The 26,440-nt window shown below is 45.3% G+C and overlaps 1 protein-coding gene across 5 annotated transcripts in view; it reads right to left on the bottom strand.

The window, feature by feature from the left end:
* The window catches only part of TLE4 (transducin like enhancer of split 4), a 193,655-nt gene that overhangs the window by 74,196 nt on the left and 93,019 nt on the right, over positions 1 to 26,440 (bottom strand). For 3 of the 5 annotated variants that reach the window (XM_015417785.1, XM_015417786.1, XM_015417788.1), the window contains one exon: positions 1,412 to 1,613. In XM_015417785.1, coding sequence (XP_015273271.1) covers positions 1,412 to 1,613 — 202 coding nt within the window. Of the gene's footprint in view, positions 1 to 1,411; positions 1,617 to 26,440 lie in introns of all 5 variants that reach the window. The other 2 variants (XM_015417784.1, XM_015417787.1) reach the window with 1 other exon arrangement.

Below are 26,440 nucleotides of genomic sequence, written 5' to 3'. Positions count from 1 at the left end.
GGAGATGGAAAGCAGAAGACAGAGAGGCAGATAAATGTAGGTTGGCTGTTGGGTGGGAAGGAAATAGGGTTGCCAACTCCAGGTTGGGAAATTCCTGGACATTTCAGGGGTGGAGCCTGGAGTGGGTGGGATTTGAGGAGGGGAGGTACTTTGGACTGGTGTAATGTCATAGACTCCACCCTCCAGCCATTTCCTCTACGAGAACCACCATTGCCAGCCTCCAGGTGAGGACAGGAAATCACCCAGAATTACAACTGTTGTACAGGCGACAGAGATCAGTTCCCCTGGATAAAATGGCTGTTTTGGAGGGTTGAGTCTATGGCATCATACCTTGCGGAGGCTGCTTGCCACCCCAAGCCTCACTGTCCCAAGGCTCCACCCCCAAATCTCCAGGAATTTCCCAACCTGGAGCTGGCAGCCCTAAGGTGAATTGATCTCTGTAGCTGGGAGATCTGTTGTGATTCCCAGACCACTGCCACTGCTGCTGTGGGGGGAGAGGAAGCAGGTGGGTGGCTAGGAGCACTGCCACCACTGCTGCTGCTGCTGCTCTGCAGAGTGGGGGAGGAAGCAGGCAGGAGGCTGGGAGAGTGATGGGGCAGAAAGAAAGAATGATGGGGTGGGGGCAGAAAGAGAGAGAAAGAGTGATGAAGTGGGAAGGCAGAAAAACAAAGAGAAAGGTAACAGGTCAGAAAGAGAGAGGAAGTCACATGCATGGAGGAGAAATAGAGAGTAAGAAAAGGGGGGTAGAAGGGAGAAATAGTGTGAGAGAGGGAGGGGGTGAGGAGAGGAAGCAAAGGTGTGACGAATGAGATAACCATCTCGCAAGTCTCCACTTGTAAACATATAAATGCCAATAAACATATAAATGCCCTTCTTGGGAAAAGGGGGCTTTGTATTTGTATCATGGTGGGATCCAGGTTCTTTGATAGAATAATTGGTGGGATGTAAGATACAAAAAGTTAAGAACCACTGAGATAATAAACTGCACAGATGTTAGCTTTACTGGAATGTTCAACAGAACAACCAGTTCTCTAACTGCAGTAACTGCAGATAAGCAGTGAATAGTCTAGCTGTTACCTAGGAGTTCTTGGTGCAAGGAAAGAGCAAAACTTTTTTTATTCTTCCCAAGATGGACCCAATTGCACAGTTCTTAACCACTGTACTGCATCATGGTCCCTGATCATCATGTTCTGCTACAATGTGCAAATCCTACCACAGACACCTTTCTAACTATGCCATCCTTGCACATTTAAAAAAGCAAGGCCACAACAGACATGTTCTGAGTGAGTTGCCCATGAATCCGAAATGCTTGCCCCATTGGAAACTATGCAAATCTTCTGCTACCCACTCCATCCTGTACATTCAAACAAGGCAACCCCCCCCCCCTTTAGATCAATGAAGGATCTCATACCTCTTTGGTGATCATTATCATGATGCTTCTTTTCATCTTTAATGGGGAGGTGGGACTGTCCCCCAAGGGCACTCGACAAGGCTAGAAGGCCAGCACTGCTGCCGATGGGTGGGATGGCTGGTGGTTGTAATCCTGAAGGGTGTGGAGTAAGAGGCACTGGGAGACCATGACCATGTGATAAATGCTGGGCCTGGAGTTGCTGCTGCTGTGAAAAATGAAACACAGATATTGAATTTGTTCCGAGAAAGCTGTGCTTTAAGCATGCTTAATTTTGTCCTGGATTGCACTTGTGTATTTCCAAGGCTTGTTAAGCAATCAACAGCCTTTCTTTCTGCAAATTAAACCACCAGTAAAAATGGGACCAGTTAAAAACGGTATACCCATACTCAGTTATAGGTGACAATGTCTGATGAATGGAACAGTTTCTCTTGGATGAAGTGAACATTGTTTATTGTTTGGAAACTGACTTAACACATAGATCAAGTGCTCATTGTGGGGGCAAAATGGGGAAGACATTGAACACTATACAGACTTTATTAAACCTCATTTTTACTGCAACATTAATAAGATCAAAAATTCACATAGCAAGGGCAGCTCCTTCAGCATTAAACTTCTGGAGCAGTTACACACAGATACACATGTCTAATCAAAACATATGAGCTAACTATAAATGCAGTAATAAAGCTTTTTTTAAAAGAAAGAAAGCTGAAAATTGAGAAAATTAGCGTTAAACAGTTCTCCCAGAGCTGCCGCACAGCATGTAGTGAGAGTTAATTTGAAAGAGGAAACCTGAATTAACAATCCAGAAAAGGAAACTGGTTGCAGCCACCGTTTTAAGTCCTTTAAGTGTCCTCAGCGGTACTTGAGCAAATTACTAAAGAAAATCTAATGTAGCAAGGCTTGGGTCCTCCTGTAGGCTTGCTCAATAATGCTGAAATAATTGGGCACTCTGTGCACGTTTAGTGATGCTCGAATGAAAAGCTAGAGGCCTGCCCTTGTACTCTTCTCTAGCTGCTGACTCTGTGTTGTGACAGGTTTATTTGAGTGGGACTGTGATGCATGCACCAGTAACTGCACTGACAAGAGTTTAAAGTCATTTTTACCAGTACACTGGCAACACATACAGAAAGCCCTTGAGAGGTTAGAATTGGAGTGCTTGACCTCAGCCAAGGCTGCATCAAGCTTTCTGCTATACTAACCATTGTGGGGTAGATGGTTTGTTGATGCTGTTGAATGAGGAGGAGGGGGGGTTGAGGTGGTAGAGGGAGGCAGAGAGGGAGGAAATGTGTCATGCTCAATCTATCCCAATAGGGAACTGTTTCACTTCACACTTGCACCAGAAACAGACCAATCCCCACCACCACCCTCACAGAGAATTCAAAGACTGACTCTGAAATCAGCTTTCACTTTCACCAACCAGAACAATCTCCCTTCAAACAAACAAAAATCTTTTACCACTTGCTTCCTCTTCTTCATCTTTTGAATTTTTTTAAGTGACTGGAACAAACAGCTACATTCTTATGCTTCATAATTGTCTCATTTAAAGCCTCTTCCCTGCCTGTTTTTTCAATTGCAACTCTACACCTTTTGTAAATCTTACCTCTCAGTAAAATTCATTATCTAAAAAGGTATATATAATTAACTTTCACTTTGTCTCTGGATTGAAACCAAACACAAGAGTGATTTTCTTTACAATTGTATAATCTGAATAAAGCACTTCTGAATCTTTGGAAAGAATAGTCAACCACTAATTCCCATTTAAACTAAAATTAACCTTTTAGCCAGCCAAGGTATATCAGGCCAAAATTTCAACATTAACCCTTATTTGGCTTCTCTACAAGCTAAATGTATAAGCTACAACAGGATTATCAACACAAAGTTCAAAATAAGGAATGTTCCTTACACTTCAGCAAGAGACAGTCCTTTAAATAAGAAGTGTGATCCAACAACTCAGTTCTCCCGCCTCCAGCCATGGTGGGGAAGTGTTAATTTGCCACAGACAGAAACACCAAACTCCTACAAGGTTCTGAACCACAGTCAGGGTCGTCAGGATAAGCCTTCAAATAAAGAAATGTACAGTCTTCTACAGGGAGATTAAGATTTGGAATGGGCACAAACTGGCTGATGAACCAGTTCGTGGCTCCTGAAACAACATTCAGAAACTTAAGAACCATCATGAACTTTCATGAATTTTGATGCAGTTTGTGGCAGTTTGTGAAGAATAGAAATGTTAGATCGCGCTAAATCAAAGTCTGAGGACTCGGCCGTTGGAGAGTCGGCGCTGTCCTTCGCCCAACGTCTCTTAAGCTGGTCTATGTGGCGCCGCCACTTTCGACCATCGGCCAGCTGTACCACATACATGCGAGTGCCAATACTATCTGACACCACCCCGGGAACCCACAAGTGCCCAGATGCATAGTTCCGTGCAAACACTTTGTCTCCCGCCTGGAATATGCGCACACACGCTTGCCCATTTCTTTGGTCAGGCTCACGATCGTTCAGATCTGGGTGCAGTCTGTTTAACCTGGTCGTTAGGCGCCTCCCCATTAGCAATTCCGCAGGACTTTTGCCCGTGACACTAGATGGCGTAGTGTGCTGTCTCAATAGAAAATCAGCCAGCCTGACATTCCAGTCCCCCTCATTAAGTTTGCTCAGGGCCTCTTTAGCCGTGCGGACCATCCTCTCTGCTTGCCCATTAGATGCGGGGTGGAATGGTGCTGACGTTACATGGTGAATGCCATTGTCTGCTAGGAATTTACCAAACTCCTGGGAAGTGAATTGTGGCCCGTTATCACTGACCAGTGTGTCCGGCAGTCCGTGTGATGCGAACAGCCGGCGTAGGGCATGAATTATACCCATTCTTCGATCTCTTTGTCCAGCCCCGGCCACCAGACATACCCTCTGGCCAACGCTTTGGTGTGTACCATACCGGGGTGACCCTCGTGCAGCGACTCTAACACTCTCGTCCTGAGTTTGTCAGGAACCACCACCCTGTTCCCCCATAATACACAGCCCTTAGAAATGGATAGTTCATTTTGACGGCTTTTGTAAGGGCCGAACTCCGGTTCAACGCTTCCAACCGGCCACCCCCTCCAAACCCAGTTTAATACTCGGGACAGCACGCTATCCTTGGCCGTGTGTGCTGCAATGTCCCTGGATGATACCGGGGGTCGAGGAAGCTCCTCAATTGCCAAGACCTCACAGGCGGGGGCAGGGTCTGCGCCAATGTCCGGCACCGGGCACCGGCTGAGGGCATCCGCATGCCCAATCGCTTTCCCAGGCCGGTGCTCTAAGTCAAAATCATAAGCCTGCAAAAATATCGCCCATCTAAGCATGCGTGGGGACATGATGTTTGGCAATTGCTTATCGGGCGCAAAAATCCCCAGTAGCGGCTTGTGGTCAGTGACCAGCAAAAATCGTCTGCCAAAAATAAAATCATGGAACTTTTTGACAGCCGCTACCAACGCCAGACCCTCCTTGTCTATCTGGGCATAGTTCCGCTCTGCCGCAGATAGTGATCTAGAATAAAAAGCGATAGGCGCTTCGCTCCCATCAGGCATCAGATGGCTTAAAACTGCGCCTACTCCAAAAGGTGAAGCGTCAGCAGCTAACACCAGGAGCTTGTGTTCATCATAATGCGTGAGTACGGCATTAGATGTCAGCAGCTCCTTGACTCCCACAAAAGCCTTTTCCTCGGCCTGCCCCCACTTCCATTTTGCCTCCTTGTGCAAAAGCGCGTGCAAAGGGGCCGCCACTGATGCCTTATGCGGTAAAAACGCATGATAAAAATTCAGGAGTCCTAAAAAGGATTGGAGCTCCTTCTTACTCACCGGCCTGGGGGCGTTTTGGATTGCAGATACCTTCTCATCCGTGGGGTGGACTCCCTCTGCGTCAATGCGAAACCCCAGGAAGTCCACACTTTCCACCCCGAGCGTGCATTTTGAGCGCTTAACTCTGAGACCGGCATTTTGAAAACGCCTGAGGACCTCTTTAACCCGGTCCAGTAGTTCCTGTTCAGACCCGCCCGCAATCAGCACGTCGTCAAAATAGGGCACTGTGCCAGGTACCCCCCTTAGTAGACGTTCCATGAGGCCCTGAAAAATCCCAGGTGCTACGTTGACCCCGAATTGCAGCCTGTTCACTTTAAAAGCCCCTTGGTGGGTTACAATTGTTTGGGCCTCGGCAGCCTCCGGGGTGACAGGCAACTGCTGGTATGCCTGGGCCAGGTCAAATTTGGCGAAAATCTTGCCACCCCCCAGGGAAGCCAAAATGTGGCTTATTACCGGGACCGGGTACGAATGTTGCTGCAGCGCCTTGTTAATCGTACATTTGTAATCGGCGCATAGTCGTATGGACCCATCTGATTTGACAGGGGTTACGATCGGGGTCTCCCATTTGCTGTATGGTACTGGCTCTAAAACCCCTTGCTCAACTAGTTTGTCAATCTCTTTTTCCACCTTATGTTTGAGAGACACAGGTACTTTCCGATACTTCAACCTAATAGGTTTGACTGACGGATCTAAGTCAAACGCAACCGGGGGGCCCTTGTACCTCCCCAACCCTTCGGCAAATACATCAGGGAACAGGTCGTACAGCATGCCCCATTTATTTTCAGACATCCTGTTAATCCCAGAAATACCAATGCCCAATGGCTCAAACCAATCTAACCCTAGCAGGTTAACCCGGTCTCCCTCTGCAATCAGGAATGACAGTTTAACACATTTCCCCTTATACTCAACAGTAACAGAGTCCCGTCCGGCCAAGGGAATTCGGTTGCCCTGGAAGTCGGACACTCTGGTTCCCGCAGGCTGGAGCCGCCGCCGGCTTCGGTTCGGGAACAACTGGCGCCAGGACGCGGCAGAAATCACCGTCACGGACGATCCTGAGTCCACCTCCATTGTACAGGGTCGGCCGTCGAGGAGTGGAGTCACGGTGATCTTGCCCTGGCTGCTGGTGCGATTTACGGCCGATGCGCTCGACAAGGTCGCCGTCAACTGGCAGCTTGCTTCCGATGCTGAGGAACGGGTCTTGCCTTGGGTGCTGACTGGAGTGCCCCTCTGCGCTGACCGGTTGTTAGTTGAGGGATCCTTCTTTGCTGATCTGCAGACTCTGGCCAGATGACCACGCCGCCCACACGCTCTGCAGTCGACATCACGAGCCCAACAGGAGTCGCGCTGGTGTTTCCCGCCACAACCGGAGCAAGGCTTGACGTTGGTAGTCTTCGCTGGGGTCCGCTTGCCTCGAACCGCGTTGACGTCATCATCCGCGTCTTCGCCCTCGCTGTCTCGTTGAGCGTGTATACTGGGCTCTGCCACCCGCTGGCGGACCTCCTTCGTGGACTTCTCCGCTGCTTCCGCGGCCACGGCCTCTTCGTAGGCCACTGCCCAGGTCAGGGTGGTGCGGGCGAACAGCCTCTGTTGCAGCCTTTCATCTTTGAGACCGCAGACGAGACGGTCTCTGAGGGCTTCCTCCACGTTGTGGAAATTACATGGCCGTGCGGCTTTGCGAAGGGCCGCCACGAAATCTGCGATGGTCTCGCCTCCGGCCTGGTTCCGCTTGTAAAAAGCGTGCCGGCAGGCGATCTCCGACGGTTGTGGAGAATAGTGAGCCTTAAGCTTCTCCGTGATGTCAGCGTAGGTGACAGTCTTTATATCAGTTGGGGCCACCAACGACCTGGCTATGTCGAAGGTCCCCTTCCCGCAGGAACTCAGGAGGCATGCCCGTTTCTTCGCCTCATCGGTGATGTCGTAGGTTTCCAGATGGAACTCGAACCTGGACAGGTAGGAGTCCCAGTCTTCTGAGGAGGGTTCGAAGCATTCGAACTTCTGGCTTCCAGCCATCGTGGGAGACTTGGGCACCGGAGCTGGTGGCGCCTCCGCCGGATCGGCTGCTGTGCTTTGCCCGCTTTCTTCCGAGTCCGAAGTGTGGATGTCCGCAGGGCTGCCTACCTGCTCTAACATCCCACCTTCGTCGCCAATTGTTAGATCGCGCTAACAAAGGACTCTTAGAGTGATTCAGCAAGTGATTCAGCTTTATTGGAAGTAACGAACAAGCACTCAACTCAGTAAGAAACCAGAACAGAAAACAGTGGGAGCTTATGCTCCTTTTAAACATAACCGGGCTAATGTAGCCACGCCTATTTACATTTAACAACCAATGAGATTGCTAGGATAAAGGCCAATGGGAGTCTTTCCCTCCTAGGGAATGGTATCGTTCTGATTGGTCGCTGTTACGAAGCGACCAATAGGAAGTTCGCTCAGAGGAGCCCTGGTCTGGCTTGAAGCTTAACATTGAATGTAAATGGGCCGATTCAAGTGAGGATTCCGATACATTACAAGAAAACTTTCATGAAAAACAGCTAGGAGCCATTTAAACCACTGCTTTCTGCTCTCCACAAAAATCTGTGGGGAGCAGAAAGCAGGGGTTTTAATGGCTCCGAACCTCTGGCTGAATGCCTAAGAAAGCTCCTTTAAAAACATTTGAGCCATAGGAACAGTCTGTTCCATGCAGCTTAATTGTTTAAAGGGGCTTTCTTGGGCAGCAGTGGTAGCCCAAGAAGACCTCTTTAAACAGCTGAACGGCACTGAACAGGCTGCCCCTCGCAGCTCAATTGATTAGCTGGGAAACAGTTGAGCCCTGTGTTGCAAACTGCTGCACATGGCTCACTGTTTAAATTAAAGGGGCTTTCTTTGGAGCCAGCCCCTGCCCAAGAAAGCTCCTTTAAACAGCTGAGCCACACCCAGCTGGCTGCCCCCACAGCTCAACTGCTGAGATGGGAAACATCTGAGCTGCGGGGGCAGCCAACTCCCATGGCTCAGCTGTTTAGAGCCCGAAACAACTGAGCCGGAGTAGGCTGCCCCTGCAGCTCAGTTGTTTCAGGGAAGAACCCAGCAGTTTGTATGCGAGCCCACTAGGTTCATGGCTCCACTCATGGTTCACCTGCAAACCACAAATCGAACTCCACTTTTGTATTTCATGTCCATCCCTAGCTAAGACTTCTCTCACTTGAGCCAAACTCCAGTTCAGAGGTAGTTTTTACCCATATCTGGAGAATGCCAGAAGAATCTCCTTATGCCCTCTTCCCATAACCCAGCCAGTGAGTCTTTCCAGATGTTACGAGGGACAGGACAATGAGATAGGAGTTATCTCGCCCTGACGTGGATAGCCCAGGCAAGCTTGATCTCATCAGATTTCAGAAACTAATCAGAGCCAAACCTGGCAAAGTACCTGAATGGAAGACCTCCAAAGAATACCAGGTCCAGGATGCAGAAGTTGGCAAGCAAGCCACCTCTCTGAAAAAGTCCAAGCACCAGTAGGGGTCGCCAGAAGTCAACCACGACTTCCAGGCATGCACACACACCCACACACACAAATACTCACAAAAAAATGACACAGGAGTTCTCATTATTTACAACTGTTCTTAACTCTCTTCCCTAACTTGTGAAGCTAAAGCATGCCAGGGCAAATCTCTGTTTATATGACCATTATTTTTCTGATTTAAGGCAGCTTGATTTGTCAAAAATCTGAGAATGCCCATATTTTGTGAACCCCTTAGCTGCACCACACATCTGAGTCGCAGGACCGCTTAGTCCCCCCTGGCCCTAGGGACGCCAAATTAACATCTACTAGAACTAGGGCGTTCTCCTTGGCAGCACCAACACTATGGAATAAGCTCCCTCATGAGATTCGCGCCCTCCGGGATTTCCACCAGTTCCGGAGAGCGGTGAAGACGGAGCTATTCCGCCAAGCATTTAATAACCCAGACCAAGCATGATAGCACTTTATGGATGCCACCATGGATATGTTGTACTGTGTGTTAAATTTTGATTTTAAGGTACTGTATAGATTGTTTTAGAGGCATTGTTTTACTGTTTTGATGTTGTAAGCCGCCCTGAGCCGCTCCGGCGAGAGGGCGGGATAAAAATCAAATAAATAAATAAATTGGTGCAAGAATCTGAGACGCTCCTGCAGCCTCGCCCCATCCCGCCCATCATAAGGAAAGTAACACTATATAAGAGTAGACATGGGGCAATGTCAGGAGCCGCACAGTATGTAGGAAGGGTTGCGTGGTCCAATATGCTCCTGATGGGGTCTTGCCAAATTCCTCTGAAAAATTCAGATTACTTCAGGATCAGATACAAGCATGTGTGAGAGTACATGTGAGAGTAAAGCAATCACGGCCAGTGATCATTGACTTTAAAAAATGCAACACTGACTTAAGTAATTCCTATTTCCTGGGAAGAAACTCCAGTTTATCAATACAACTTTTGCAAGAGATATCAGGACAGAAGTACACAGTAACAGGCAACACACATTGTCAGAGTTTCAGGAGCGTCACAAGTTTATGTAACTTGCTATTCTATATATACAAAAATCATATCCATTTAAACAGTTGATGAACTCTATTGGGCCTTCCCTGCTGTTATTTTGAAGCAAAGGACATTGAAAAAGCAACCTCTTTCAAGAAAGCAGGTGAAAAAATTTGGGGGCAGTTATTTACACATTATTTTTCTGGAAGCAAAGAGAGTGACCAAGACTTTTGAATGCAGGGGAGATCCTCACTTTGATATGGACATCTGTGCCTATCCTCAAACAAATAGTACATGCATGTAAAATGTGCCATCTTTCCCTTTAAAATCATGGAAAGTGGGAGCCCAGTTCAGTCCCTCCCTGATGAGTGAATCAGAGTATTTTAAAGCAACACACCTGTCGCAGGCAGCGGCTAGGGAGGTTCACTACTGGCTGCCACCACTCTGATATGGGTCTCCTTGGGAGGGCCCAGAGCACCAACCCTACCCCCTTTTTACTGTACTTTTACAACAGGTTTCCCCTTGTATGTAGCCAAATGAGGTGTAAGAACCCAGGCAGAGTAACAACAAGTTTTATTAAGAGATTTAACAACTTTAGATCAATAACAAGTAGGGAAAATGAGCAAAGTAAAGGCAGGTAAATCAGTATTTATTTATTTCCCTAGGTGCCTGTTCACAGTCTAACTCACCCCTTGTTGGATGAGGGATCCCACTGTCTGCAGAAGCCTCCACTAGCCCTGTTCCCTGAGAGACAACACCCTCCCACTCTGGGCAAGGCCTTTTATCTCCTCTTCACAGGCACCACCTTCTGTTCCCCTGTTGGTGTAGTTTTCCCTCCAAAATCTCCTGTTACCCAATCACAGGCTCCAGAGGGAACTTGAAAAATGTAGGCCCTGATAGCTACCCCAACACAGGATTCCCTGGAGCCACTAGGCCTCCTTAGAGCCTGTAGGCCCATGATCATGACAACACCAAAAATGACATACATGCATCCTTGGCATTTGGCAAGAGGTGCTGGCATATTGCATTTTGATTATTTTTTGGGACTTGGGCATAAATAGAAAATCAATCTGATTTTACATTTTAAGGGGCTATAACAAAAAGAGGAGAGGGATGTGAAAAAACCAGCCTTCACATTGATTTCACTGCCCTTTCTCACCAGCAAGATCTTATCTACCGTATTGATGGCAAACTGAAATCTCCTCCCTACATATCTAAACAGGATCAAATTAAAAGCACAATGTGCTTAAACACCATGGACAAATTAGCTTCTAATGTTCTCTTGTTAGAGTCAGCAAATTCAGAAGCCTATTTTCCTGGATAGGATTCAGGTTTTTGCTGGATATAGTCCAAGCAGTACCCATGCCAGAGTAATCTAGCACTTTCCCCCTTATAGACCCTAAAAGCTCATTGCCATTATCCAAACAGCCCTAACATCTTCCTCCAACCCCGAGACATTTCTAATGTTAACTGACAAATTAATCTCTCTCAGACCTCACTTTGTATCTCAACCCACATGCATGCTCTATGTACTTCCTTTCCAAAATGCCCCCCGAAACAGAGGCAAGATCCAATAAAAAATGTTCTCATTAGTATTGCTATTGAAATCGCATTGCATTAAAAAGTAAAAGAAAAGAAAACTACTAAGCAGTTTAAAAGCAGGGGAATGGAATGGGAGGGGAAAAGAAGCAAGCCTTACACAAAGAGGGAAATTAGAATGAACAATACATACCACGCTACAAATGTATTAACTTAAAAATACGTAATAATGAAACAAAATCAAAATGCTAGTTAAGACCCATTTATCTTACTTTAAATACACACCTCATTGCCCTTAACTCCTTCCTAAAAGTGGCCAGAAGCATTCATTCTAATGTTGGATAAGAGAAATGTGCGCCATGTGGAGAACTCTGGTCAACACATACTAGGGTTGCCAAGTCGACGGGGGATTCCTGGCTCCATCGGGAGTCTCCCCATGCGCACGCTTTGCATGTGTGCGCCAAAGTGACGTCATCACGTCGCCCACGTTGGGGGAGGGGGCACTGTGACTCAAGGAAAAACCATAGAGTTTTCCCTCGATTCACAGAGTGTCCCCCTCACAACGTAGCCAGCGTGATGATGTCACCTCCGGGTGACATCATCACGCTGGGGATGCCCTCCGGCAGGGGGTGGAGTTCCCCCCGGGGCCCGATCCACTGCCAGCAGGTAACGGGCCTCCCGGGCGGGAATTTACCCGCCCCCAGTGGGGGCTTGGCAAGCCTAATACATACTATCCATTAAGTAATAATTTAGAAACCTTGCTCACCATTCCTAATCAGAAGGACCACTTTAGGAACGATGAACACTCATCCAACTGCTCCTTTAGTGGCTCTCCTCAAGAATCGTCTTTTTCATCAAATGGACTGGTTACAATACAGTCATGGGGAAGACCCCTTCCCATTGGTTTGCCTTAACTCTGTTTAAAGGGCTTGGTCTCATCCTTTCTTGCTTGACTCTTCCAGCCCTCCTTCCTGTGCACTAAGCTGCAACTTTCTTTAATGGGCTTTAGTTTTCTTTACTATGGCAGCACAAGCACCATTAATCAAAGCAAAGATGAGAATTTTACCTTGCAGCTAGTGGGTTGTCAGAAACATGTTCCATGTTCCTCATAGAAAATGACACCTGTTTCTTTTTTAGCCCTCACAGGGGCTTAACCTCACAGGGGCTCACTGTATTCATTATTTCTGTAACCTTGCTATGTTACATATGTGTTCACACTTGAAAATGGTCGGCAGCCAGAAGGCATGTAGAAATGGGCTCTTATGATCTTCTGCTCTTATGATGTTCAAGGCCAAACCCAATTTCTCTAGGTAATTTTTCTTTCTCACCTTCTCAACCACAGTAACACATGTAGTTGTGTTACCCCCCCCCCCCATGTTGTGTGGGTTGGTGCTGACAGAAGCCAACTAAAACTTGTTATTGACATTATTTAAAGTTTCCCTTCCACTCAACGGAGGCTCTTAAAACAGGACATGAGATTTTTTTAAAAAATCCTGTGCCGCCTTATTTTTCAGCATGTGTGCCTTTTAAACTTGAGTATGCACCATTTTTACCAGCCCAAATAATCTGCATTATTCCTATTTTAGTTTTACAGTAGCCCAGATCTTTTCTTTGACTTGGGAAGGCCCACTGTGCCAAAATATGAGGACACACTTTGAAAGGCTATCTTTTGAGCCTGGTGGAAAGCTTGTATCTGTTACTAACTTACCCTAGAAACATGAGTAAAGGTAAAGGTAAAGGTTCCCTTGCTCGAAAGCCAGTCAAATCTGACTCTAGGGTTGCGGTGCTCATCTCCGTTTCAAAGCCGAAGAGCCGGCGCTGTCCGAAGACGTTTCCATGGTCATGTGACCGGCATGACTAAACACCAAGGCGCATGGAACGCTGTTACCTGGGTAAGTACACACAATTGACTACATGGGGAGGACGTGGTGGGCCTGGATTAGGCTCCGCAGCTGTCTATGATGGTCCAGCTCCTGTGCTGCAAGTAAGATTAAACGCCAACTCTTGCCAGAAGCCAAAGGGCTCTTAGTCTGTAGCTTGAGCTTGCTGACCCTTGGAAACTGTGACAGAAGTCCTCCAGATTGCATCATGCTACAACAGAAGTTGGCGGATGAACACTGGCAACAGACAGACTACTATACCTCCCTATGACAGCTGCTGGCAGGGTTTTGTGTCTGGGTGAACACACATTGGGGGAGGGGAAGTGGTGTAACAGTTGAGGTGCTGGTGAATATAGGGAGGTATGGTGTTGGAAGGAGGACAGGTCAAATGAAGGGAATGATGGGTTGTCAGATGATAACCATTCCCCTTTCCAGTTCTTCTCCCAACTAAGGGGCAATCATGCTTGAAAGAGCTGCTGCTGAATGCCAGGCTGGTTTAAAGTAAAACATCCCTCATTCAGGACTTGATATTGGAGGAGGAGGAGGCTAACTTGGTAAGTGTGACAGAGACCTGGGTAAGTGAAGAGGGAGGAGTGGTTCTCCCCCAAATTTGTCGCTAGGATTCCTGATACAGCATCAGCCTAGGTTCGGTATGTGGTGAAGGGGACTAAGTGAGGTCTATCAGGGCTCTTTGGCATGAACCAGGTGTCTTGTTAACCAGAGCCCCAATTCTGAATATATATACCTGATGCTGGGAGCTCAGGGTAGAATATGGATTCTGTTGCTGTACTGTACACTCCACTGCCCAGATGTCTCCCTGCCTGAGTTGAGGGAGTCCATCTCAGATTTGGTGCTGAGGTGGAAACTAAGGATTGTTGTCCTTGGGGACTTCAATGCCCATGAGGCTGCCCTCACTGAATGAGCCTCAGTACAGACACTGAAGGCCCAAGGACTTCAATCCTTAGGGTCCTCAACAACAAATCTAAGACTGCCTCCATCTGCTCTGGCAGGACTTCATGGCTGCCATGACAACCATGGGGCTGTCCAAAAATATTCTAGTCCATATGAATATAAAGCAACATACATTGCGTTTCTCTTAGGACAAGATGCCTCAATTGACAAACACTCTGTTCCAGTATTACTTCCTTCCAGGGCCTTTTTTGTAGAAAAAATCCAGCAGGAACTCATTAGCATAATGGGCCACACCCAGTAGCAGAAACTCATTGGCATATTAGGCCACACCCCTGACTGCACCACTCATTAGCATTCCCATGTTACCAGAAGTGTGGTCATCCAGCCACACCCACCTTTTGCTTGTTATTCTGTTTACCTTGTTTGTTGTCCAGGGCTCTTTTTGTAGCAGGAACTCCTTTGCATGTTAGGCCACACACCCCTAATGTAGCCAATCCTAATGAGTTCCTGCTGTTGGGTGTGGCCTATTATGGTAATGAGTTCCTGCTGGGTGTGGCCAACTTGGGAGCCAGCCGGAACTCCGTTCCTGTGTGTTCCTGCCCCAAAATAGCCCTGCTTCCTTCCCTCTGAAGTTTAATATAACAATGAGGATAGCTGACTATTTTTTACAGCTTACAGCCCCACCATTAAGATGAGCTTTTATGTTTGCACGTTTCAACGCTTTACCATCTGCAGTCCCTTATGGTAGATTTTCAAATGTCCTTACCCTGAAAGGATCTGTCTATGTAGTAGCAGCAAAACAGAATTTATTACCCACATCTTGCTTAGCTGTGAATTCTGCGATAAAATGTGGGATGTCCTAATCAGCCCCCTTTTGATCAACCGGCACAAATGTCCAGGAGATAGAGTAGTATCCTCCCTTCTATCAGATCACCACCCTCATATAACCTTTGCAGTGGTGAGGTTTCTCTCTATTGCTATAAGGGCTTGAGAACAGAAGGGTAAAGCTCTGGTGGGATGACTGTCTTTGTATATTTAAAACCTGTGGTTCCAATGTTGTTGTTGTTGTTTTCTTTTTCAGTCTATGCCAATAAATGTTTTGACTGACTGACCAAATGCATGGTTTGATAATAGGGGGATTCTGATTGATCCAAGTGGTTTTCTGACATTTGATGGGATTTTCTGGTTAGCAACGTTGGACTCCTGTCACAGCCCTGGATGATCAGTGGAATATAGGGATGACCCAAGCTGTGGACATGACTATTCTGGAGTACCTTATACCCTCCCTGCAGAGCTCAGAATGCTCCCTGGTTCATTGAGGAGCCTGAAGCAATGAAGTGTTTGGGCAGGGCAGACAGTTGGAGGGTGACTGGAGGAAACTCAAAAGTGAATGTGACAAAGCACAGGTAAGAGCACTTTACCGTGCCTATTCTGTGGTAGTGAAGGCAGTAAACTGAGCCCATTTCTCTGCCACCATTACATCTATGCAATGCCAACCAGCAGAACTTCTATGGGTTGTGAAGGGATCTTACCCCAAAGCTCCTAAAAAACACATAGGCCCAATATGATGCTTCTGTGATGCAATTTGTGGATAATGTTGTTTGCATCTTCTGTGACTTTGTTTCCACATTTGGTGCAGTTCAATTTCAGGATGCCATTGGAGTACAATATGGTCCAGGTAGTATAAACAGGGGTCGTTTCGTAGAAAAAGAGCTGGGGAACTCATTAGCATAACTCATTAGCATATGCCACACCGCCTGACATCACTGGAAGTGTGTCATAAGGCCACACCCCCTGACATCACCGGAAGTGTGTTATAAGGCCACACACCCCGCCCCCAACAGTCCCAGCCACCGCCGCTGGCCTTGCAGCTCCACTGCCGAGCCCTATGAGGGGCCCGGCGGTGGACCTGCAAGGCCGGCGGGAGTGCGAGGAACCCCTGCGAAGGCCCTCCCTGGCCCCAGGCAGGCAGGGGTGGGGAGAGGCACGGAGGAAGCAACTTACCCTCCCTCTTCTCTTGCCTCCTCCTGGCTGAATGAGGGCCGGGAGCGGGGCTTCGTCATGTGCCCCGCCCCCGTACCTCACCCGGGGGAACTGCGATCCCCCGCGTCCCCCCCCGAAATGACCTCTGAGTATAAATGACTTTCAGTTGGTGAGTGTTCTGGAACACACTAGGCACAGGGTGGGTCAGCAAAGCTGGAGCACGAGTGAGATGAGGCATAGGCACAACTGGTGCAGCATGGTCAGAGTCCAGTTTCCAGGTCAAACACAGAGTAAGGAATTTGGCAGCAAGAACAGGATCAGGGGCAAATCTAGAAGTCAGAGTCCAAACACAGTCCAAAGGGTCAGCTAATTGTACACTTCACCTTGTTTCCAGCATCTCATGTTGAACCCTCCTCCGACTACGTTCCAAAGGTTCTGGAGACAGGGGAGGCGAGTTGGATACTGGGATGCTTCCTGATTCTGAGCCATGGTCCTGAACAACTGGGATGCCATTATCATTATTTGGCAGGGCAGAAGTAGCTTTCTGTAGCAGGCTGTCTGTAACTGGCTGTGAGGTGGGACCTCCTTCACATGCCCATTCCTCTTCTGAGGAGTCCTCTGCCTCTTCAGGGTTACCTGTGCCTGGCTGACCCATGACAGTGAGAACTGTTGAAGTGGATAAGCTGTTCAGAAATCTTCAGCCCACCATGTTGAACCTTGCCATTCTTAGCTGTTGGTATTGAGCCAGGTTGGTTGGTTGAATGGGTCCAGGAGGTGATAAATGCCTCCCTGCCGGAGGGTGTAGTGGCTTCAAATAGGTGGTTTTGCAACCCCTCCTTTAAAGGGGATCCCTATAATGCACCGATCTGAACAACTAGAGCCTAGTGGCCAAAATCCTATTTGGGACAAGGTGCATGAGTGGGTAGTGGTCATGTTTCCACACGGTCTTGGAGGAGACAGACTATTTAGACCAATTTCAATCTGGATTCTGGCCCAAGTTTGGGACAGAAATGGGCTTGGTCACCCTGATGGAAGATCTTTGCTGACAGAATGATTAGGGAGTGTGTCCCTCTTGATTCTCCTGGACCCCTCTGTGGTGTTTGATACTATCAATCATTGTATCTTTCTGGAGAGGCTAGTTGGGGGAGGGTAGTGCGTTCCTGATCCTGATCTAGTTGGGGGGAGGGTAGTGCGTTCCTGCTCTTACTTGATTGGCTGATTCCAGAAAATGAAGCTCAGAAACTGTTACTCAGCCCCATGGTATTTATGCTATGAGGTCCCATAAGGCTCCATCTTGTTCAACAGCATGAGGGACATCTACATAAAGCCACTGGGAGAGGTAATAAGGGGATTTGGTGCCACCAATATGTGAACGACATTCTGCTGTACTTCCCCTTAACAACTGAGTCAGGTGGGTCTGCTGACATCCTGAATATGTACCTGGAAACAGTAATAAGATGGATGAGGGCTGATAACCTGAAACTCAGTACAGACAAGATGGATGCAATGCTGGTCAATGACAAAGCTACTAGAGGACTGAGTCAGCCTATCTTGAAGGAACAGGTTTGTAGCTTGGGGTGCTGCTGGATCCTGATCTATAGTTTGAGGCCCAAATATTCTTTGTGGCACGTAGTGCCTTTTGTCAGCTTTGGCTGATACACCAGCTATGGCTATTCACCAAAAAGTGTGATCTGGCCACAGTGACCCACTCTCTGATTACATCCAGGTTAGATAGTTGGGGATGCCTTTGGAAACAGTCTGAAAACTTCAGCTCATCCAAAATGAAACAGCAAGGCTATGGTCAGGGGCTGGATATAGGGTTTGTATCCACCTGGTGCTGAAGGATCTGCACTGACTGTCCATTTATTTCCGGGCACAATTCAATCAGTGTGCTGGTTCTTACCTTCAAAGTCCTAAATGGCTTAGGGCCAGGGTACTTGAAGGCCCACCACCTCCCATATTGTCTAGCCTGCCAGTTAAGTTCTGACTCACTAGCTCTGCTCTCTGTGCCTCCGCCTTCAGAACTGAGGCAGGTGGTAACCAGACACAAGACTTTTTCAGTACTGGAAGGCCCTGCCCCTTGAGGGCTCGCATGCCGCTTACCTTGCTTTCTTTTAGCCATCAGGCCCAAAAAAATTGTTGACCCAGACTTTTAATTAAGGGGTTGACTTTAAAAAAACAACAACAACACAAAACACTAATTTAGCCTGGAAAGAGTTGTTTTAACCTAACTGTGGTGTGTTTTTATTATCTACATTTTTATGTTGGGGCTTTTTAAATACTGGATTTTAATTAATATAATTTCTTTATTTTTGTTTTGTAAGTTACCTCGGGTAGATTCATGGAGAGGCAGTTCGGTGAACTGTTCAGTGAACAAATAAATAATGTCCACCATGTGTAGAGCATAGCAAGAGAAATTTTCCACCCTACATCCACAGTGTTAAGATACAGCAAGAATAAGTAAGGACCATTTAGATGGGGTCCTAAGCTACTACAGTAAGTGAAATCTTCATAATTGAATTCAAACTCTCCAAAATGGATTGTATATCAACAGAGTGCAGACCGAGCCAAGCCATCTTGCACATTTGATACACAAATAAATGCAATGATTAAATAAGATGTAGCATCTCTTGCTACTCCTGTAACATGCAAACAAAGGCAACATGAATCAAACCCACCACAGAGCCAGCCTGCTCTTCCACCTTTTCACCATAACAATTTGTGTACAGTATACAGCAGGTGGCCAATTTGTTTTACAGCCTTTAAGCTCCAAGCACAGCTTAATATAGGCAGGGCCTTTGATCAAATAATAAAAAGCCAGAAAAATAAGTGATTGCTGCACAGAGGTCACAGCCTATTACTAATTTATACAACACCCCACCCTGGCTCTCAGAGGTTGGCAGCTCTGAACACAGCGTACATTTGGTGGAAATGACTTTACTAAACAAACCGAAATGGTTACCATCCATAATTTAAAAAGAAAATGCTCCTCTCCCCTCCACGGGCATTAAATCAAAATGTTCAGAATCGATGGGGACAGCCAAGTCCTCTCCCCTACTACAGATTCAGAAGCAGACACTTGCAGCTGGCATAAATCAAGGTATGTCAACCAAGATCAGTGGAGCTGCGCCAAATTATGCCAGGCAAAAGCATAGCCCTTATTTCTTAACCTTTGTTTCAGATCAAAGACCCAAAGAGTAAATTCATTTGAAAGGCAAAAAGCAAACCCTTCGTTCCTCCCTGCGTTAAGCGCCAGTGCAGAAATGCATTAGCATTTAGCAGCATGAGCCACAGACCAGTGGCGCCATGGGGATAATAGCATGCACTGATGCTAAATTTTTATTAGAAGTTGTACACACTTATCTATATCACATAGCTATCTAGAGAATTCCCAACACCTTCTAAACGCCAAGATATTTCAGGATGTATTTTTAAAGTGACATGGTTCATATGACTGTATCATCTTGTTATGAGAGTTTTGGCCAATGGATTCCAAAATGGAAATAGCAGTCTTTTCAATTTCAACATATGACAACCAGCATATTAATTAGGGCTGTTAATTATATGGTACTCTAAAGAAGCACCCCCTCAAAAAAAACCCTTCTTGTTTGCTTTTAACAAATCCTTTTTCCCCAGAGCAAATATTATAAATGCCATCATAAAAATGCTTAAAAATTAACCAGTACTGTATGCATGCGGTATACGTATGTATACAGAAACATCTCTCTATACACACACATCTATGCATGTGAGAAAGACAGAGAGAGAAAGTTCAGGCAAAATCATTTAAATCATTTTCTTAGTAATACAAGTAATATTTAAATAGATTTAATAGCACTGCTCCAAACCAGTGAATTATGAGTTTAAAACCTATTAAAATGTAATGTTTTTTTTCCCTGAGCTGAGGGGAGAGAGATTTAAATCCACTGAATTTTAATATTTCAGCTTGAGCTGCAGGAGGTAGAGAAAGTCCAAATGAACTATTCCATCAGCACCATTCAAGCATGAACATTTTAATCAGTTTTACTTCCTTGGAGTTCTCTAACACAGTTTACGCTGTCATTCTGAAAGCACTTAACACAGAGAGTGTGAAAAACCACCAAGGCTTGTTATTGCCTTCACAATTGATAGCAAATAATTTTGCAGGCTTCCTATCATTAAAGTGTCACTGCTAAAAATTGAGGTTCAGCACTTCTTGTGCTAAATTGTATTTTTTTGGAACATCACTGCATACCTGGTTCGTACATTTTTGCTACATTTCTCTCTGCGATAAACAGGCATACAAGTGCTATCCATTTGTATGCCACAACAAACATTGGTATGCAGTAGTATTGCATTGGATGCACACACAAAACATGTCCATTTAAATATATACATTTAAAGATGAGTGATAATAAAAACCAAAAAACAGGGGGGAATGAACGATTCTTCCATTTTTTATGGCAGTACATTTTTCTTAAAAGTATCACAAGGAACAACCCATGCCATTGTGCTGCCCCAACTGGAAAAGGGTCATCAAGAACAATCAGCTTATTCTGGATACCTAATAATTAAATATTGGGATGTATTAACAAAATGCAGAATTACCACCTGTTCTACTACTCTATTTGAGGGATCTGTGTCAGAAAGATATCATGTCCTCATATATTCCAGCATATGAACAAACTTGCTTAAGTCAAACACTTTTGCTTATGTGCTGAACGTTACCCTCACATTAATTATGAGTGCAATTACTGAATTGTACTTTCTGCTGATTATAGTGGCTGGGATCCAAAGAGCTAATGTCGATGTACCTGAAGGAGTAGGCAAGCCCACTGACATTGTGGACTTGTTTCCTCTGAACAACAGGTCCTCACATTAGGTCACAAACTGGTTTAGAAACTCCCCTGACTTTCAAAAGCAGTTTGCTAATGAGGTATAAGTACATATTTCAGAAATACAAATTCAGAAGCTCCCTGAGCATGCAGAACTGCTTGTGTAGCTCTTTAGATCCAGGCCAATACAGACAAGTAAAACCTCGGTTACCTCCCATTTTCACCTCTAATCATCCTCTCTACTGTCCTCACTATTTGCCTGGATCTAAAGAGCAACACAAGCAACTTAACAATACTTACCCTTAGTTAAAATCAGGGGTCATTTGGGGGGGGATGCGGGGGGACGCCATCCCCCCAGGTGAGATGCGGGAGGGTGGGGCCTGGAGCTCCCTGCTGGTGCCCGCTGGAGGTCGCCACCGGCTGTGGGGAGGACACACTTCCGGTGATGTCAGGGTGTGTGGCATATGCTAATGAGTTATGCTAATGAGTCCCCCTAGCTCTTTTTCTACAAAATGACCCCTGGTTAAAATCATGCCTTTATTTTGTACACCAAAGTGCTAATGCTTATCATTAATTTAACCTTACACCAATGAATAATGATTTCAGGTAAAACACAGTGTTCAAGGTCCCATTCCAAAACGTTATGAACAATACTGGCTCAAAACACTAAATAGGATTGTACGTTCCTAACTTTTGCACGATGGTATACAGAAACATCTCTCTATTAAACTCTGAATTGCAAAATGGGAATTGTATTGATAAGGCATTCTTCCATAAGCATCTCAAGTGATCAAGTGCACTATATCTAAAATGCTACTGTTGCATACCTTGCACTTAGGTTTGCCAGGTCTTACCGGGCTCGTGGCAGGGGGCTCCTGGCTCTGAGCCTGGCTCTTCTGGCATGTGCACCATGTGATGACATTACCTGGAAGTGACATAATCATGCTGGGCACCTCACACAGTGACACTCTTCGCGTTTTGACCAAAACTCTATGGTTACCATACAGTTTTAGTCAAAACACTAAAGCCTCGCTGTGTGACGTGCCCAGCGAGATGACGCTGCTTCTGGGTGATTCCATCATGCTGACACCGCTGGCAGCAGATTGGAGTCCCCAAAATAGGTAACCCCACCCCAACTGGGAGTCTGGCAACCCTAACTTAAGACATGTATCTCCAGAATGCAAACAAGTTGTGATTCTAAATTAATTTGATCCATTGCCAAACCTAACAAACTTCCCTAGATTCATTTGTAACCTGGAATGACAACTATTTTTCCTTGCTGGTGTCTTTGCCTTGAAGAGATGCATAACAAGTAGAAATGTAATAGTCCATTCTCACTCACTCCCCCACTCATATACACCTTGTCTCACTGGCTGAAATTGTGAATGTACAGGAGAAAGTTTTGTGGGTTGGAAAACACTTGCACCACAGGTTGCATTCAGACATGGTGATAAACTGTGGCTAGATTGAAGTCCAGTTAATTGTTGTCAGTTGAACAGACCGAGATTTTTTTTATTAGCACTAAACTGGAATTTCAAACTATGATCTGGAGCAGGTTTATACTAATTGCCGTTTGTTGTTGATTTTGAATTCATTAACCACAATTTGTAAAGCAGTTCAATCTCACAGAGCTGCAGAGTCACAAGGAATGGAAGCGGGTTTTCCTTGTTCAGAGATGAAATGAGACTTCAGTATAACTTGATATTTGTTACTTATGTCTGACAGACTAACGACAGTTTAAACCACAGCTTATGTGTTATTTCTGAATCCAACCCTAGTAAAAAAAAAATGAAGGGGGGAATGGCTGTTTCCTAAATAATGTCTTGGCCAACTTTAGTACAATGGAATGGTGACTCTTCTTGATATTATTAGCTGTTCCCACCACCTACATTATAGATGAAAGGAAATTATTTGTTTTTCTCTGGGTGACCACAATACTCACCCACTGCCCCCAGTAGTTAGCTCCAGTAGTTATAATCCCTCACAAGTACACAACTAGCCCCTATGATTCTTCCAGCCAAGTCACACTGCCTCCCTAGAAACAACCAAACCACTTTCCCTATCTTGTTTTCACATACACAGAGTAACTGCCCCAGAGGTAAGATGGACACAAAAAGAAAGGGGATAAAGCATCAAATTCATACATTATAGAGTTCACTGGTTAAGTATGGGGTCCCTATCCTATAAGAATCACACTTGAGCTTCAAATTCTCCTCAGTTCCTGCATGTCCAGTATCTGATCTAAAATGGAACTGGGTTGCACAATTTGGCTGGTTAAGGAAATCTACGTGGGTTACCCTCAAAAGGCCAAACAATATTACTCCAGGCCATTGCAGGTCAAGAAAATGGCATTGGGGGGGGGGGTTGAATCTCTTCTCTCATGTGCACCACAACTCCAATTCAAATCAGGTACTGCATGCATGAAAATTGAGAGCCTGCAAGTTATTGGGAACCCCAAACCCAAGCTGTGTACTCTTATGATACATCAGCTGGCTGAGACAGTCAGCAGTACCAAGCTTTTGCTTTCATGGGTCTGCCCTCTGGTTGCTAGGAAAATATTTCAATCCTCCCCATCCCGCCTAACCTCTGAAATTATCATAAAAATCTGATCTCGGACTATTATGCAGGCAAGGCAAAAAGAGCTCACTTCCTAGGCTGGCAGGCAGACTGGCCAGCATCAATCTTCATGGTTAAAGCAAACCACACCCCATCTTATCTCGATTTAAAAACAACAACCAAAGAAACAGATTTGGATCTTTCCCAGTGATCCGCCAGAAATTTGAAAAAATATTCAGACTGATTTTCTTTTCCATGGTTGGTTAGGAATCTTGGTCATCCCAACCAACACGGCCCTTTCCTCTCAAGTGGAACAGCCAAAGAAACTGCTTCGGTTTCTAGCCCCAAGTAGGACACGTCCATTATACACACGGAAGAGTGAAGAAAGTAATATCATGCACTTCTAAAACAGACAATTTTTTCTGATTTAAGACTAACATTTTTTAGTCTTGTGTTTGCCTGTCTTTTGTCTAGCTGGTATTCACCTATTTTGGTGGAATTTGTTTTTTAATGTTATGTTTTAATGTCTTGGTTTTGTAATGCTGTGTTTAATTAGTTTTATTTTATTAGGCTCTGGAAAGACAGCATTTTCTACCTATATAAATAAAATAAACAGATACATATCTTTGATCCAGTTAACTACATTTAACTTTCCCCCCCCTGCATTGTGACCTTAATATTTAAAGTCCAGTAGATTTACACACTAGAGACATGAAATACCATTATGTTGAGAGGGCCCTCTAAATTGGTATGAATAACTTAGAAGAGGGAATATTAAATACTGTAATATGAATACGTTAAGAACCCTAGAGGACATACAATTATACACTGCAGGCCTGAAATTATTTTAGTCTCAAATAGTTTGTTACACTTACAACAGTGAAGTATTTTCCAATAGCCTCTTCCTTCCTATCCCCACTTCTTCCTATCGTTTTTCCTCAAACTATTTTTTTAAAGATGGATAATGTTTAACTTGTGTCAATCTGTCAGTAATTTTCAATGGAACGTGACATGTGAAAGAAGTCATTATAAGTGTTTCATTCCATTAAACACAACTAGTTTACTGTCAAGAGAACAACTTGTCTTTCCCTGTTTTGAGTTCACTTCAGCATTCCCCATTTAAATTGCACGGATCAGTGATCTTGTTGATTTACCAATGAAGGTAGAATACTGCAAAGTTAACAAGGTGTTTTATCAGATTCTATGAAATTCTTCCAGGATATGAACGATCTACAAGGTATTGTATATGCATCTGTTCAAAGAGGAGAGCCACATAGTAGAATCCCTTTTAATCAGTCCTTGATCACTTTCAGTTATTGTGTATCCTGTGTACATTTCACAAAGAATCTCCCTTTTTCCAGTAATTCCTGATTTCTTGTATCTCTTGAATGTCTCCAGAATATTTACTTAAATTAAGTAGAAGGGTGGATGTATGTAAATTGATGAAAATGGCCAGGAAAAGCTAGTGATGGAAATTATGCTCTGAGCTTCAAACTCAGTGAAAATGGCCACTCAGAGGATAAACCTCATGTCCCCTTATTTTATTTACTTTTTATTTTTATACCCCACTGTTCCCATAGCTCAAAGTGATAACTATTCAGATTTTTAAAAATACAATAAAAGTTCACATCTCTTCCTCCATAAAAGTATAAGCCTTTTGTGTAATGTTATTTTCATGTTTTTTTTCAATTATATTTCCTTATTTAACCATACTACTTTTAACTAGTTAAAATATTAAAATTAACGGAACTTAAATACATCAAACCAAGTGTGCTTAATAGTATATGACATTAGTAACAATTTGTAACTAGACAATATATACCCATGTCCCATTTCTACCCCTTGGAGTCCTTGAAACAGATGTAGAATATTCTATTCTACAGTGTGGTGGGAAGTGTCATCAAGTCACATCCAACTTATGGTGACCCTGTGGGACTTTCAAGGCAAGAGACAAACAGATGTGGTTTGCCACTGCCTGCCCACTAGCAACTCTAGACTTCCTTAGTGGCCTCTGATCCAGGAACTAACCGACCCTGCTTAGCTTCCAAAATCTGACAAGATCAGGCTAGCCTAGGCCATCCCTCCTCCACTACACTTTCAACATGCACTATACAAAGGAAGAAAGTAAGCCAAAACAAGTTAAGTACATCCAGGGGTCGTTTCGTAGAAAAAGAGCTAGGGGAACTCATTAGCATAACTCATTAGCATATACCACACCCCCTGACATCACCGGAAGTGTGTCATAAGGCCACACCCCCTGACATCACCGGAAGTGTGCCATAAGGCCACACACCCCACCCCCAACGGTCCTGGCCGCCGCCACCGGCCTTGCAGCTCCACTGCCGAGCCCCATGAGGGGCCCGGGGGTGGACCTGCAAGGCCGGCGGGAGTGCAAGGAAGCCCCGTGAAGGCCCTCCCTGGCCCCAGGCAGGGGTGGGGAGAGGCAGGGAGAAAGCAACTTACCCTCCCTCTTCTCCTGCCTCCTCCTGGCTGAATGAGGGCCGGAAGCGGGGCGGCCGGAAGCAGGGGGCAGGGCTTCGTCATGTGCCCCGCCCCCCGTACCTCACTTGGGGGAACTGCGATCCCCCGCAATCCCCCCCGAAATGACCTCTGAGTCCATCTCTTAATTTCCAAACCATCCGAAAGCACACTTCTATTCTGCTGAAATTTGGTGATTTAAACTAATGCTGTGAGTTCTCATAATAATTTCCCAAAGTCTATACGCTTTTACCCACGATATAGTGTCTTTGATTAAAACAATGATCAGTATTAAGAGAGCTATACACACATACCTACAAGCCAGAGTAAAATATAAGTTTGAGTTACATGGACAGGTTGTGCCTTTAAAAAAAAAAAATCAGGTCCTTGCAATTTATTTCATCTGAAGAATATTTTAGATGGCAGTATTTTTATTAGGTAATGAAATCTAATTGGGAAATTATTCATCTTCTAGTCTCCCCATTGGAGCATAAAAGACATACAACAAATGTTATTCATGATTGTGCACGACCCACTCTGTGTGATTCATCCCCTTCT

This window comes from Gekko japonicus, unplaced genomic scaffold, assembly GCF_001447785.1.
Source record: "Gekko japonicus isolate JY-2015 unplaced genomic scaffold, Gekko_japonicus_V1.1 scaffold221, whole genome shotgun sequence".
Taxonomy (NCBI): domain Eukaryota; kingdom Metazoa; phylum Chordata; class Lepidosauria; order Squamata; family Gekkonidae; genus Gekko; species Gekko japonicus.
Note: the sequence above shows the minus strand (reverse complement) of the source record. Positions and strands in the feature narration are given on the sequence as shown.